Source organism: Podarcis melisellensis (genome assembly GCF_964234715.1).
Source record: "Podarcis melisellensis genome assembly, chromosome: 7".
In the NCBI taxonomy this organism is placed as follows: Eukaryota; Metazoa; Chordata; class Lepidosauria; order Squamata; family Lacertidae; genus Podarcis; species Podarcis melisellensis.
In genome coordinates this window covers 55170179-55184203 of record NC_138539.1, presented here as the reverse complement: position 1 = coordinate 55184203, position 14025 = coordinate 55170179, and the positions used below count along the sequence as shown (strand labels likewise).

Sequence of the window (14025 nt, the reverse complement as noted above, 5' to 3'; positions counted from 1 at the left end):
AAAAATTAAGCTTTTTCCATTCAGAATCGTTCATGTTCACCCTCAACATACCACTTTCAATCAGATTGATTCCGTATCCTGCAACCCACAGGCATATCATGACTTGATGTGCATTTGGAAACCCTCCCCCTGGTTAGCTTATTCATGCCTTTTTTGCCCTACACACAATCCAGGTACCATAAATGGAGGAGGATGTGTTGATTGTGATTATGGTATATGCCCACCATCCATCATTCGGCAGGTGTGGATTCATGCAATTGCCTACATGTATTTTCAAGTGGGCACACTGCATGGTAATGCCGGATCAATCTGCAGGGAGCTTTTGTTTTTGGAATGAAATAATATTCTCAAGAAATGCTTTTCAGGGGCAATAGATCTAAATTGTGTGTGGACTATGTGTGTGGAATATGCACTCTCTGTTGTTTCTAGAATAAAATTTGTGTACACAGCCTGTCGGATATCACCCTTAGCCTTTAAGGATTTTTTCTTATTTTAACAGTAACACATACACATCACATTTTTTGCTTGCGGTGAGCAATGTAGTGAATATCACAGGATCCAGGAATGAGGGCTTCAAACTCAAAGGCAGAGCTTACATCTATGTTTTAGATTTCAGTACTCAGTAGGAAAGCAGCAAGGAGCAAAAGGCTTTCTGAAGTGTGGGATGCTTTCATCTTCCAAATCTCAATACCTTCTTTCAAGAGTGGAAGCTTTTGGGGATTTTTTTTGCTCCTCTCCTATTTCCTGGAAATAATCAATAGGAGCATAAAAGGAATTCTGTGATCACAAACCAATCACATTCCAGTGTTTTCACCTCGGTTTACTTCCACATAATAATGTTTGTGATCCAAGTGCAATTACTACAAGTCTCTCAGGAAAAAGTGCAATACTATTTTTTTTACTCCAAGTTCTTGGTCTGAACAAATGCAATACTTCTGTCCATATATTTTGCCATTGCTGATGCAGTTACCATTCCTGGAAAACTCTTTAGCTGAGAGGTTATTCTAACAGAGAATATGCTCCAATAAATTACCATTGGAGAGATTATATTGTTCAACCTGAGCAAACACCTCTGCATTAAGAAGGAGTTGGCACTCTGGAAATAAATTGAGCCAGCAGCATTCTGAAAAGAATTCACAACCCCATCAAAAACCTACAATTCCTTGGAGAAGCCATTCAGTTAACTGTTGCTGCAATATACTAATGGAAAGCTGAACTGAAAGGAGAGTGATGAATTATGATACTTTTCTGAGTTTTCCCCCACAACAAACAAAACTTCTGTTTCTGTAGACTCTTTCTAAGCTCAGGTAATAAAATCCTTCTTTTTATTATAGCGTTGAAAGGTCCTCCCTCCAATTTTAATTATTTTTCCCTAAAGGGATAAAAAAATCCAAGATATATTAGGTACCTTAGGGTACCCCAGTTTGTAGTCATTTCTAATACTGGGTATATTTGTAGGGATCATTTGTTTGAAGGCAATTCATTGTTTGAATGAAACTAAGACTGCATTTGGATGTTGCTCTCTCCATGAGCAGGTGCTCCTGTGCTTTCTTCCGGGTTTCACTCCTGCACTGACATGCACACCTGGCTCCAACTCCAGCTTGGATTTTTGCCCCGGCCTTGTGCTTCAAGCAGCCTTAAACCCTTTAATCAGATGCTGGGATATTTGCTCATTAATCCATTTGTTCAGTGTGAGTCGTGGTGAGCCTGAAGCCTTGGTCTAGGATGGTGAAGGAAGGGATTGCTACAAGGGTTAGCCAATAAGCATTCTGCACAGACAGGCGAGGAAGGTGGGAGAGAGGTGGCTTCCTGATTATTACAATGACTCTCCAACTTTGCACAACCGGTCCAACCCCCCCCCCCCACTCCTCCCCATTGCTCAAGCCTAAGTCCTTGCACTGATTGGACAGTTACTTAGCATGCCATTGGATGCAAGCCAATATACAAAAATACAGCAGAGACTACCAGCCCTAACCCCCAGATGCAAAAGCATGCATTTACAGCTAGCAGTAGCACTCTTACTTCTGCTGCTATTGATTGATTAAGGTGGAGAGGAAGCAAACAATCTGTGCATCCCAAAGTCAAGCCGCATCACTCAACCTAGGATCATATGAACTACTAGCTGGTCATAGAGTTGGTCCCTTCCAACTCTATGATTTCTATGATCCTCGCCTGCCTAGTAGGGGCATCATCCCAACCAATGATTCATTGCCAGTTCACCCATGAACTATCATCAACTCCCTGGTTTATTCAACCTCATCCACCCCACCATTGATTTTAGACAATCATTCATGGAAATCTCCATCCCCGGATCTAGCTAAAACAAGGAATAAAGCCTGATGTCATCACCATTCACCCTCTCAAAATAGACAATATGCAGACATGAGTGGTTTATCTCCACTGTAGGTTTATTAACACCTTTAATATGCCGTTTTGCTTTGTTTTGAAAGTGCAAAAGCAAAAGGGGAAGGAAAAATATTCCTGTGTGTTCAGTCCTTTGGGTCAAGATATAGACTAGTGAAGAACAGGGCACAGATGGCATTTTTGAGTCATTAAAATAGCAACATGCAGTTTTGCAAGCAACAGGAAGGATGCAGAGGAAATGACACTGGTGTGTGTGCCAGATGCATTGAGCAGAGATAGCTTCCGAGCGCACGGGTGCCTCCTTCTTTGAAGAATTGCTAACACCAGCACAACAGACATTCTGCAATACACAGTGTTTGAGTTTTAGGAAGAAATTCTGCATTCTGTATGTGCATGGATGAAATGGGGGGAAGAAAGTGTGGGACGAGTGCCGGAATAGGGAGCTTGGGGATACTGTAGAATCCATGGGTTGTGGTCAATAAAATTATACTCTTGAGTAGACCCAATGAAATTAATAGATGTAAGTTAGTCATGCCCATCAATCTCAATAGGTCTACTTTGATTAGAATTTAGTTCGCTACAACCTAATGTGTCTTTTGGAGTAGGACTGGCCACACGTTTGGTTGGAGTCTTTTAAGTCAGGGGTGTGGAACCTGTGGCCATCCTGATGTTGGAAGACTACAGCCTCCTCCACTCCTGCCTGCTGACTGGGGCTGATGTGAACTGGATTCCATCAACCTCTGGAGGACCACAAGTTGCCCATCCATGATTTAGGCGGACTCAGACCAGGAAGGAAGCCCAAGGAGACCATGGATGGTTTGTCAGGGTCATTTTGAGTCCTGTAGACAAGGCAAAGGGAAGGCAAAATGGGTCGGCAGTAGTAGTTCTGACTCCAGTTCTGCTGTACTTCCTGGATACAACAATTTTCTGTCTGAAGATACACGTTTGTTCCTCTGGTATTTTGCCTTCCTTTTTTTGCAGACCTTAACTGAAGTGATTCACAAACTACAGGCTCAAACCCACGAGCCTGAGATTAAGAGTCTCACACTCTACCCACTGAGCAGGTCTTAGGTGAGGGCAGGTGAGCAGAGGCAACTTTCTCAGTCCTTGCTACAGAGAGAAGAGATACCCATTGCCTCCTCCATGTGGCACTATGGGAAGGGTTGGATTCCTTGGCTGAAATCTCTACCAAAATGCAATCCAGGAGAAGCAGTTCAGCAGCAGAGATGTGCTTTGCATGCTAGTCTGATCCCCAATGTCTCCAGGTAAGGCTGGGAGAAACCCTTGCCCCAAATCCTGGAGAGCCACTGTAGACAATAGGGAGAGGGAGAGGGGCCGCTCCTTCCATGACCACCCTTCTCACCTTGCAGAGAGAGAGGTGAGAGAGTGGAGAGACAGCTGCTCACAACATAGAACTATAGAATTGTTGAGTTGGAAGGTACCCCGAGGGTCATCTAGTCCGACCCCATGCAATCGCCCAAGGGTTCAATCCTCTATACCACGGTGCCCAGAAAGTAACTTGAAGAGGACCAGGCACTCCCTTGCTTCGCTCGCCAACTTTTCCGCTCCAAACCCCGGAAGCGGCAGAACTCTGAGGAGAAGGCACCATGGGGTGGGGTTGCAGGGACTTCCGGGGGGGGAGTTCTCCACCCCCACCCCCAATCCTGTCCAGCCCCTGCTGCAGCGCAGGGGGAGGATTCAGCTTTGTTCCTTCTGTTCACCCGCTGCTTTCCCTTCCAAATAAACGTGTCAGTGTAACGTGTAGCTCGACTCCAAAGGGGGCGGGGGGAGTGCCCAACCTTTCCTCTGCCCCCGGGAAGGTCCGATCCAGCGCAGAGGGTGCCTTCTCCTCCTCCTCCTCCTCCCTCCCCCGCGCCCCTCCCCGCCGTGTTGACATTCGCGCGCCTCACTCCGTCCTTCCTGGTTCGGGAGGCGGGCGCGCGAGCCCCACCCCTCGGCGCTCGCCAGCTCCGCGCGCGTCCTTGCCTGGGCGAAGGTGCTTCTTGGACGGGAGGCTGCGGCGATCAAAGACCCCGGCGGCTGCCAAGAGGAGGTGGAGAAGGAGTGGGAGGCTGACCCCGAACTCGTGGGAGGAGGCGAGAGAGAGAAGGCGCTTGGGCAGCCACCCCAAGCCGGCGCACGCGGGCGCCCCTTTGGAGCTGCCCACCTGAGCGCACGGGACAGGAGCGGCGATTTGATTCGCGCCAGGCCACGCTTGCTGCGGAGGGAGGAGGAGAGCAGCGCCTTCCAGCCTCGTCTCGCTTCGTGACAGCGCCGACCGAGCCTGGGAGGGAGCAGATCCGAGGGGGATCTCCCCCACCTACCCACCCCCTCGCCACCCGCCCTCCTCCTGTCGTGACAGCTGAGTGACGAGCCGACTCGCCCTGACCTGTGGGGTCCCCCACGCCGCCTTCGCTCTTCCCCGCCGCCACTCCAAGTCGCCTTCCTCGCGTGGGTAGAGGAAGGGGGTCTCCTCCGTGTCTCCGCGCCCGCCCGATCCCCCTCTCCGGGGGGTGGATGCTGCAGACCCCCGGGAGCCTGCGAGGCCAGAGCGCTCGACAGAGGACACCTGGGGTGCGTTATTGGGGCGCGAGCTGCGCCTTCTTTTGTACTCTTTTGTGCATTTGTGTATGTCACTGTGTGTGCGCGCGTTTGTGTGTGTGTGAGAGAGAAAAAGGGTGGCGCGGCTGCCGCTTGACGATAGCCACAATCTGTCTCACGTCTGTCTGGCGGCGCGGCGCCCAAGACGCGGCGCGGATCAGCCCGATCGTGGAGTATGTGTGTGTTTGTGTGCCTCTGTGTTGTGATCGCCAGGGGCTGTAGTGGAATTGCTGGCTGGATCGCAGGCAGGGGAGAAGGCGGACTTGTTGTCCCTATCGATGTTGTGGCCTGAGGCTGATAAATAAATTCAGGCTACCACCAGCCTTAAGGGGCGCAAGCTGGTGGCACACGCCCAGCCCTTCCCTAATCTTTCTCTCCACTAAGGTAGTCGACTAAAGCTTCCCCAGCGGTAGCTGCCAGAGTCGCGGGGGGGGGGCATTGTGCGCGCCCTTTGTGCCACATCTGGCGTTATGGCATGCATTTCCCGCTCACCTGAGAAGGAGTTACGAGGCCTCCCGCAACGGGCCTGGACTGTGGCTGATGAAATGGGAGAGTAAACCTGCATGTATTGCTCCACGCTGCCTCGCGATGTTGCATAAGTGGGCGGGTTGTAAATATTTTTATGAATAAAAATTAATAAATAGTGTAACATGCCAGGGCATGAGCTGGAGAGGAAGTGTTGCAGGAAGGCAGCAACCGGTTTGCAGCACAGAAGTGTAGTTTTTCGCATTCCGGAATCCTCAACTTGCTGCTTTCAAGCTAGATCCGTTCTAGACTTGATACACATTTGAAATCCCTCCCCTGGATTATGTTCCCTGCGCCTACACATGCTCCATGTGAATCAAGGAGGAAGTGGTGACTGTGATCTTGTGATGATCCTACCCATGATGTGGTTGGGCAGGTGTGGATACACCACCATGTTTTCAAATGACACACTGAGGGGTACTGCAGAATCAAACTGCAATGAGCTTTTATTTTTGGAAGGAAACCAGCTTATCAGAAAGCGCTTTGGGGGGGCATTTCTCCACTGTAGATCTAGATTGTTTGCAGACTACATAGAAAAAGGCAAGGACTCTGCCTTCATTGATCCTAGAACAAAATGTTGTGTGTACACAGCCTAGTATTGCAGAAGGGATATATACAAATGGTTGCAAGAGAAAGTGGGGTGAGCTGGGAGGCCCTGATCTCTTGTTGTTGCTGGTTATGCTGCTGCTGCTTTGTGAGTTTTGTATACTTAAGTGAGATGAAAATTGTCTAGCCAGCCTATGTGATACTCTTCCTGATACAATATAACAATTGTGGGAGAATAACAATTAGAAGAGACTGTGTTGCTTCAGGGACTACTCATAGGATAATGAACATGAAACTCTTGCCCTGAGGAAGTTCAGAGGAACTTAGAGTGCGCATACTCCTCAGTCAAGCTAAGTTGGTCCAATAGGAGAAGATAATCAACTGTGACATATAATCAAATGACAGAGGAGGGAGTTCACCTCATTTGGCAGTGGACCTTCTGGTTTATAAACTCGTTTGGAGTTTGTCCTGGTCACTGACTGAATGGGAGACCATCTGGGAATCCTGTTGTAGGCTGCCTGGAATTCCAGGGTGGAAGACGTCAAGCAGAGGCCTGCTGGATCAGACTAGAGGCCTGCCTACACCAGCATTGTGTTTCCCACAGTCACCTGCACAGGTGGGAAGCCCATAAGCAGGAGATAAACAATAGACATCTCCTGCTGCTGCTCCAGGACAATTTGTGGTATTCAGAGGTATGTTGCCTTAGATCCTTAAGGTAAAGGGACCCCTCACCATTAGGTCCAGTCATGGATGACTCTGGGGTTGCAGCACTCATCTCGCTTTATTGGCTGAGGGAGCCGGCATATAGCTTCCGGGTCATGTGGCCAGCATGACTAAGCCGCTTCTGGCAAACCAGAGCAGCGCACGGAAATGCCGTTTACTTTCCCGCCAGAGCAGTACCTATTTATCTACTTGCACTTTGATGTGCTTTCAAACTGCTAGGTTGGCAGGAGCAGGGACCGAGCAACAGGAGCTCACCCTGTCGCAGGGATTTGAACTGCCAACTTTCTGATCAGCAAGTCTTAGGCTCTGTGGTTTAACCCACAGCGCCACCCGCGTCCCTCTATCCTTAAGGTACTATACAGTAAATAGCCATCACGACTGGAAGCCACGGGTAGGCTAAGCCCTGCATGATTTTGTCTAATCCCTTTTAAAAACAGCCCTAATTTGTGGCCTATACCACTTCTTGAGGTACCAAACTCCATGGTTCATTTATGTGCTGTGTAATTCCCTTTTTCTGGCCTGAATCTTCTATAGCAAAGTACTTTTATCTGTCTTGAATCTTCCACACCCAAGCTTCATTGGATGACATTGAGTTCAGGTAATATGAGAGTTATTCCACTGCTCCTGATCATTTCTACAACTTTTCCAGCTATACAGTATCTTTCTTGAGATGTGGTGACCAAAACTGTACAACATATTCAGAGTGTAGTTTCATACTGATACGAAAGCTTTCTGATATTGGTAGTTTTTTTCCTGATTACTTTTCTAATGATACCTAACATAGGTAGGTGGACATTACAGTATTTCACAGTTGCCACACACTAGATCAATGTTTTAATTGAGCTTTCCACTGTGATCCTGATATCTTTTTCCTGGTTCAGACCTAATCAGTGTGCATGTAAGCTTGGAATTGTAGACCCCCCCAAGTGAATTACTTTACACTTGCTTATATTAAACCACATTTGCCATTTTAATTCCCCTTCAACCAGTCTGGAGAGATTCCTTTGGAGATCATTGCAATCAGTTTTTTGTTTTTTGGTTTCTCCCCACCCTGAATAATTAGGTGGCATCAGCTTTGCTAGCTCACAATTCACTCATAACTCTGGGTCTCATAAATACTCCAGATCTTATCAATGTAGTAAATCAACATCTGACTTCAAATCTGAAACCTTCCACCTCCAAAACACACATGCCCACTTTTAAGATAGTTGCAGTTGGAGTCCCCTGAAGGACTTGCCGTATCTTGGATACTTGTGTCATATGGTGTTGAAATATCATTGCAGGTTATTCATTTGAACTTTTCAGGATATTCTTATCTCACACTTGAACTTGGTAACAATGGTATGATTGTTGCATGTCCTTGTTGATCGTAGTTGTTAGAGAATACATCAGCCATGCAAGCTTATTTTTGACTCCGTGCTCCATACAGACTAGCTCTTGTCTATGCAAAACATTTTATAACTTATTTGCTTGGCCTTTCCCCCCCTGACAACTGTGTACTTGGAGGATATTCTTTAAAAGATCCACGAACTGTCATTTTATACTAAACATAGTACTGCAATCTATCTGATATGGTAATTATAAGTTAAGCTGAAAAGAATGAGGCAACATTAAATAAACAGTTGTTAGCCTACTCATGATTTGAAAGACTTCTACATCATTTTTACCCCTCTTGCACATACATATATAGAGAGATAATGTTAGCAATTGAAAATGACTTTATTCCAAGGCTGGAAACAGCTCCACTTTAAAACAAGTGCATTTCAGTTGTTTAATACTATGGTACCCCGGGTTACATACGCTTCAGGTTACAGACTCCGCTAACCCAGAAATAGTACCTCGGGTTAAGAACTTTGCTTCAGGATGAGAACGGAAATCGTGCTCCGGTGGCGCGACAGCAGCAGGAGGTCCCATTAGCTAAAGTGGTGCTTCAGGTTAAGAACAGTTTCAGGTTAAGAACGGACCTCCGGAACGAATTAAGTACTTAACCCGAGGTACCACTGTAGTTTCGGGAGGTGGGGGGGTGCGATTGCTTTTTATCAGCTGCTTCAAGCACAGGGAGTGGCAGGATTTTGAGAGCATCTCATATTGGTCAGTTGTTGCTACCAGTGGCGAAGCACTACTGGGAGCGGAAAGTGACGCACACCCCGGAGGGCATGGCATGCATCCCGGGGGTGTGGTACGCCATCTGTGAGGGCATGGTGCGCATTCTGGGGGCATGGCATGCTGCCTGTGGGGGCGTGGTGCCCGGCACACTGGGGAGTGCATAGCATGTGTCAGGGGGCGCCGCTATGGCACCCTACCAGAATAGTAGTGCCGGGGGCGGTCCGCTCCCTCCACCCTCCTGTTCCTCTGCCAGTGGTTGCAACAATGTAGTTTGAAAGTGTTTCAAAAACCAAAACACATATTTAAAAACATGTAAGTGCTCCAGTCACTTTGGTGTATGCTAAAGGTATGTGGTGGTGGTGTTATTGTTTGTTTTAAAAATACCATAATATGCTACCTGGAAAACACAATACAGTCCTACCTCGGGTTAAGTACTTAATTCATTCCGGAGGTCTGTTCTTAACCTGAAACTGTTCTTAACCTGAAGCACCACTTTAGCTAATAGGGCCTCCCATGCCACCGCGCCACCGCAGCACGATTTCTGTTCTTATCCTGAAGCAAAGTTCTTAACCTGAAGCACTGTCTGGGTTAGCAGAGTCTGTAACCTGAAGTGTATGTAACCCGAGGTACTACTGTACCCTTATATTTCTGAAACTGAAATGTTGGTTGAAATTGCTGGCTGGGATCAAACTGAAAATATTGCTTGCTATTTTACAACAAGATCCTTTAAAGCACCTTTACCTCTGTATGATAGATTAAAGAAGACCTCACAGACAATTATAGGTCAGACCTCAGCATACGTTTGAAATTCATTATGGCCAGGCTGTTAATTCCAGGTTATAAATAACTCTCGTTTCACCAAGGACGCCATTCAGAAGAGAAAACTTGATTGCTTTTCAAAATCATAATGTAAGCAGACCAAAAGATGTGACAGCCTTACCTAATTTGATGCCACCCAGCTGTTTTAGATTACAGCTTCCATCATCTCTGAGCATTGTCCTGGGAGGGCCAGTCTGGAAGTTGAGGAAGGCTGGGGGGTTGAATAATCACATAGCTGAATAATCTGTACAGAGAATGCTAACACTGAATAATTGTAGCCTTGAAGGGTTGAGATATGCTTTGTATGTAGAAGTTCCAACTTCAGTCCCTAGCATCTCCAGGTAAGGGTGGAAAACATCTCTCTGCCTGAAACCTTGGACATTTGCTGCCAGTCCGTTTAAACCATATGAAGGTAACCAGCATTGGAAACTCAGATATATAAGCTAATTACCAAATGCCACCTTAAACCAAGGTTACAATCACCACAATGGAATGTCTAGATGTCCTTTTCTTTGCAATGGGTTTATTATTATTATTGATATTCATTTCCATACCACTTTATATTTTAAAGAAAAACCCCTCAAAGTGGTTTGCAGCACATTAAAACATCAAATAAAACAATCCAAGATAAAACAAATGCAAGCTTAAAGGAAAATATTTCAGATCCTTCTCTACATGACATTTTGCTTTCCCCATATTTATTTACCTCCTTAATTTATATAGCTGTTCCATAGCAGAAATACTCTAAGAAGCCATTGTCGGACTAGGACCTGGGAGATCAGGGTTCAAATCCCCACTCAGTCATGAAACTCACTGGGTGGCCCTGGGCCAGTCACACCTTCTTAACCTACGTCACAGGGTTGTTGTAGGGATTAATTGAGGAGGAGGGTGAACCATGTGCTCCTTGGAGAAAAGGGTGGGATATAAATATGCTCTTCTGCTTACCTGCTTAAGAAAGCTGGAGAAGCCAGCCAGATGGCGATGTCGGTTGCCAGCCTGGCATCCAGAGATCTCAATGTCTTCGCAATTGGACCCATGACAGTGACAAAACGCTCCTGGCACCTGGCTAATTTCAAACGCTGTAGGCACCTGTGACCTATGGGCTGCAAGCGGCTCTTGTGGGGCTTCCCTGTGATCCCCTGCCAATTTATTCCACTGCCGTCCAGGCTGCTGGATTTTGCTGTACAGTTGTGATGGGCGCCATCCTGCCCACGTAATCATGTTCCTCCTCCAGCACACCACACAGCTGTTTGGTGCACTGGGGGATTGCGGTTGTAAAGGGGAGAATAGCACACAGGGAGGCAAAACCTCTAGCTGCTGCATGTGGCCTTCAGGGACCAAAAGGTAACTTCTCCCTGGATTGTAGATATAATACTCAGATACGGTCTGGCTCTATATAATGCGTCTTCCTTCCTGGTTTAAACATGCAGCATAACTCTTGGGCTAAAGCATTCTTTTGTGTGGTTTGTGGTGATGTGGCTTGACACTCGGAGCAGATTTCATGAGGATTCAATTTCAAGCACTCTCCATGCTATTTGGTGTTCATTTAAAGCAGGTCTCAGGAATAACATCCTCTAAAGTACTTCAGGCTGAAGTCTCTGGGGCCCAGCTGCACACTTTGTTCCTGCTCTCAGCTAGAGTGCAGGGAACTTTTGCTGAAATTACAATTTTGGCTGAGGTGAAGCCCATATTCTCCCCTTTGCTTCGCAATTTAAAACTCCAGATGGCGTATCTAGCAGTGGAAGAGAAATCCTTAAGTGGCTACAGGGAATAAGCTAGAAGAATAGTATGACCTGCATTCCCCCTTACAAAGTCGGAGGGGGTTCATAAGTGTGTATCATTGGCCCGCTTGATACTGTATCTGGCAGGAAGCCTTGGAGAAGTGCTGTGACTCACAGAACATAATGGACTCATAAAGCATACTTGCCTCGGCTGTAGGATGCCATACCCTCCAACATTCCTCATGAAAATAGTGACATTCCATTCTAAAAGCATGGTGACTGTCATTGCAGGGGTCACTTAGAAGGTGACTGCTCAAGTCCGAATAGAAGGCTAAAATGGCTTCAGGGTGGTGAATCATGATGACTGGCAGCAGTGCATGGTTTTGTTACTGGAGTCATAGCTTCTATGTTCTCAGTTTTAAAAAGAACATTTCTGCTGGCTGTCTCTAAAAGCACTTGGACGACACTTAGCTAAGTGGTGGAGACATCCCAGAAGAAAATGAGCCAGGTATAAGCTGCTTAATCACGGCTCTCTGTACTACTCTCCTTGAGGACTCCCTTTCCTCGCACATTACCAATGTGATATGGCTGCTCCCTTACACCCCAAATTCATGGATACTTCTTTGCACATGATTTGGAATTATTCTAAGCGTTCCAGAAAAATTCGTTTGAAAACTAGGAGCTATCTTGGCATTCTGAGAATCAGCCTGAACCAGGTCTAGAGAAGAGATGTTAAGAAACACTAAAAAGAAACACCACCCCACAAAAAGCCAAATCCCATATCATGAACCCTGTCCAAGTATAATCCCTTATCTAAAATACTTCAAGATGTTATGGGACCAAGCAGCCCCATTCTCCCCATTTCCTGTTGTTTTTCATCTGGCACTTTCAACATTCCATAGATCCTAAAAGTCACTTGTGTGCCTTTTAAACATTCTGTTTCCTTTTTGTTTACAAACCAATATACTTTAGCTATACCTAGGGAATCTCACAGATCTGAAGAAACCACTACCTTGTTTTTGGAGGTTCCATTCCCTTCCAAACTGATATACACCAGACCATCCAAATTCAACATTCGAGGAGATTATGGTGATTAGACCATGAATGGGCAAGGTATTTTACAGAGTAGCACAACCCAAAGCCACACTTCTGACCCAAATAGCATTCTGCCTATATTTAGACCAGATGTGTGGGGTAAGGGTGGAAACGGCACAGGTGGAGATGAAAAGGAGAATGGATGAGAGAAAGATGGATAAGGAGGAATAATTGTGAGCAAATGCTGTTGTACCATGGTGTGCATGTATGAGTATGGATGCTTTGTTCAGAAGAAGGGGCATGTTTGGTCAACTCAAGGATTATGACAGCAGTTAAATTTTAGACATCTTTGCAAAAAGAAAGATGTGGGTAGCATGATGTGAATGCTTGGCAAGAAAAGGCAACTTATTAATACTTTTACAGCTGTTGTTTTTCTTATGATGACTTAACTGAACTCATTGTGGCTCAGTTACCAGGAGTCAAGTCAGCTTCCCACATTTCTATCCCTTTGCTTGCTCTCTCAGGCTGGAGCTGACACCAAAATGTAGATGCGAGCAGTTGATCAGTGCCTTTCTGGGGGGGGGGAGACTGCCTTAGCAACACTGGCACATACAGCCATACCTTGGATCCCAAATGCCTTGCGACTCGAATGTTGCAATGCCTTTGGCTCCTGAACGCCTTAGGCTTCTGAACACCGCAAACCTGGAAGTGGGTGTTTTGGTTTGCAAACATTATTTGGAACCCAAACATCTTCCGCTTGAGTGCAGGAAGCTCCTGCAGCCAATCAGAAGCCGTGCCTTGGTTGTAGAACGTTTTCAGAAGTCGAACAGACTTCCGGATGGGATTCTGTGTGACAGCCAAGGTACGACTGTATTTGTTTAATAAAATGATAAGGTGACAAAAGGTAATTCCAGAGATGTGGGGACAAGATGTCCTTGAAAGGATTTAAGTGCTGGGGATAAGTGAAACCCAAAGAAATTGGGAGAGGGCTTTCGGGATGTCACATCACCTTGGTTCCTTGGTTCCAATATTGTCACCTGGCTCATTTTTCAGTTACACAGTTCTGATTGTTTCATTTAAAGTTGCAGGGACCACATTTGTGTCCCTCCCCTTGTTCTCAGTGCTGCTGAGGGTGACTGACAGCACTGCTACTTTGTCTGGTTTGGCAGTTTAAAGAGTGTCACACTTTGCTCTGGACGTGCGCATTCATATGATAACTGTATTTACAATGGAAAGGCCCTGAGATTATATTTTAAAAAGAAATATTGTTTATTTATTTCCAAACATACAAACGGTGTGTGTGTGTGTGTGTGTGGCACATGAACCTTTCAGGTTAAAAGATAAGGATGTGCCCTGCCCAACTGTTTATGCTCATAATTTGATCACCCCATTAATCATGTGGGCGCAGAATACTTGAATGCCTGAGTACACGTACATGCATATGTCACAGCTTGCAATCTAATTGCCTGGAGGGATGTTCCTGCATGCTTTATTCCTGTGATCACTTGTTGACTTGCATTGGTTCCCTGTCTTGCTTGGGACAGGGGTGAAATAGTTCACTGTGCATATAGTCATAATTTTTTGA

At 46.1% G+C, this 14025-nt stretch overlaps 1 protein-coding gene across 3 annotated transcripts in view; it reads left to right on the top strand.

Moving 5' to 3' along the window:
• The first annotated feature begins 4866 nt into the window (after positions 1-4866).
• The window catches only part of MBP (myelin basic protein), a 98474-nt gene continuing 89315 nt past the window's right edge, over positions 4867-14025 (top strand). For 2 of the 3 annotated variants that reach the window (XM_081919485.1, XM_081919483.1), the window contains exon 1: positions 4867-4938. In XM_081919485.1, the coding sequence (XP_081775611.1) occupies positions 4882-4938 (57 nt within the window). In that variant the 5' untranslated portion in view covers positions 4867-4881. The remainder of the gene's footprint in view (positions 4939-14025) is intronic. The other variant, XM_081919484.1, reaches the window with a different exon arrangement.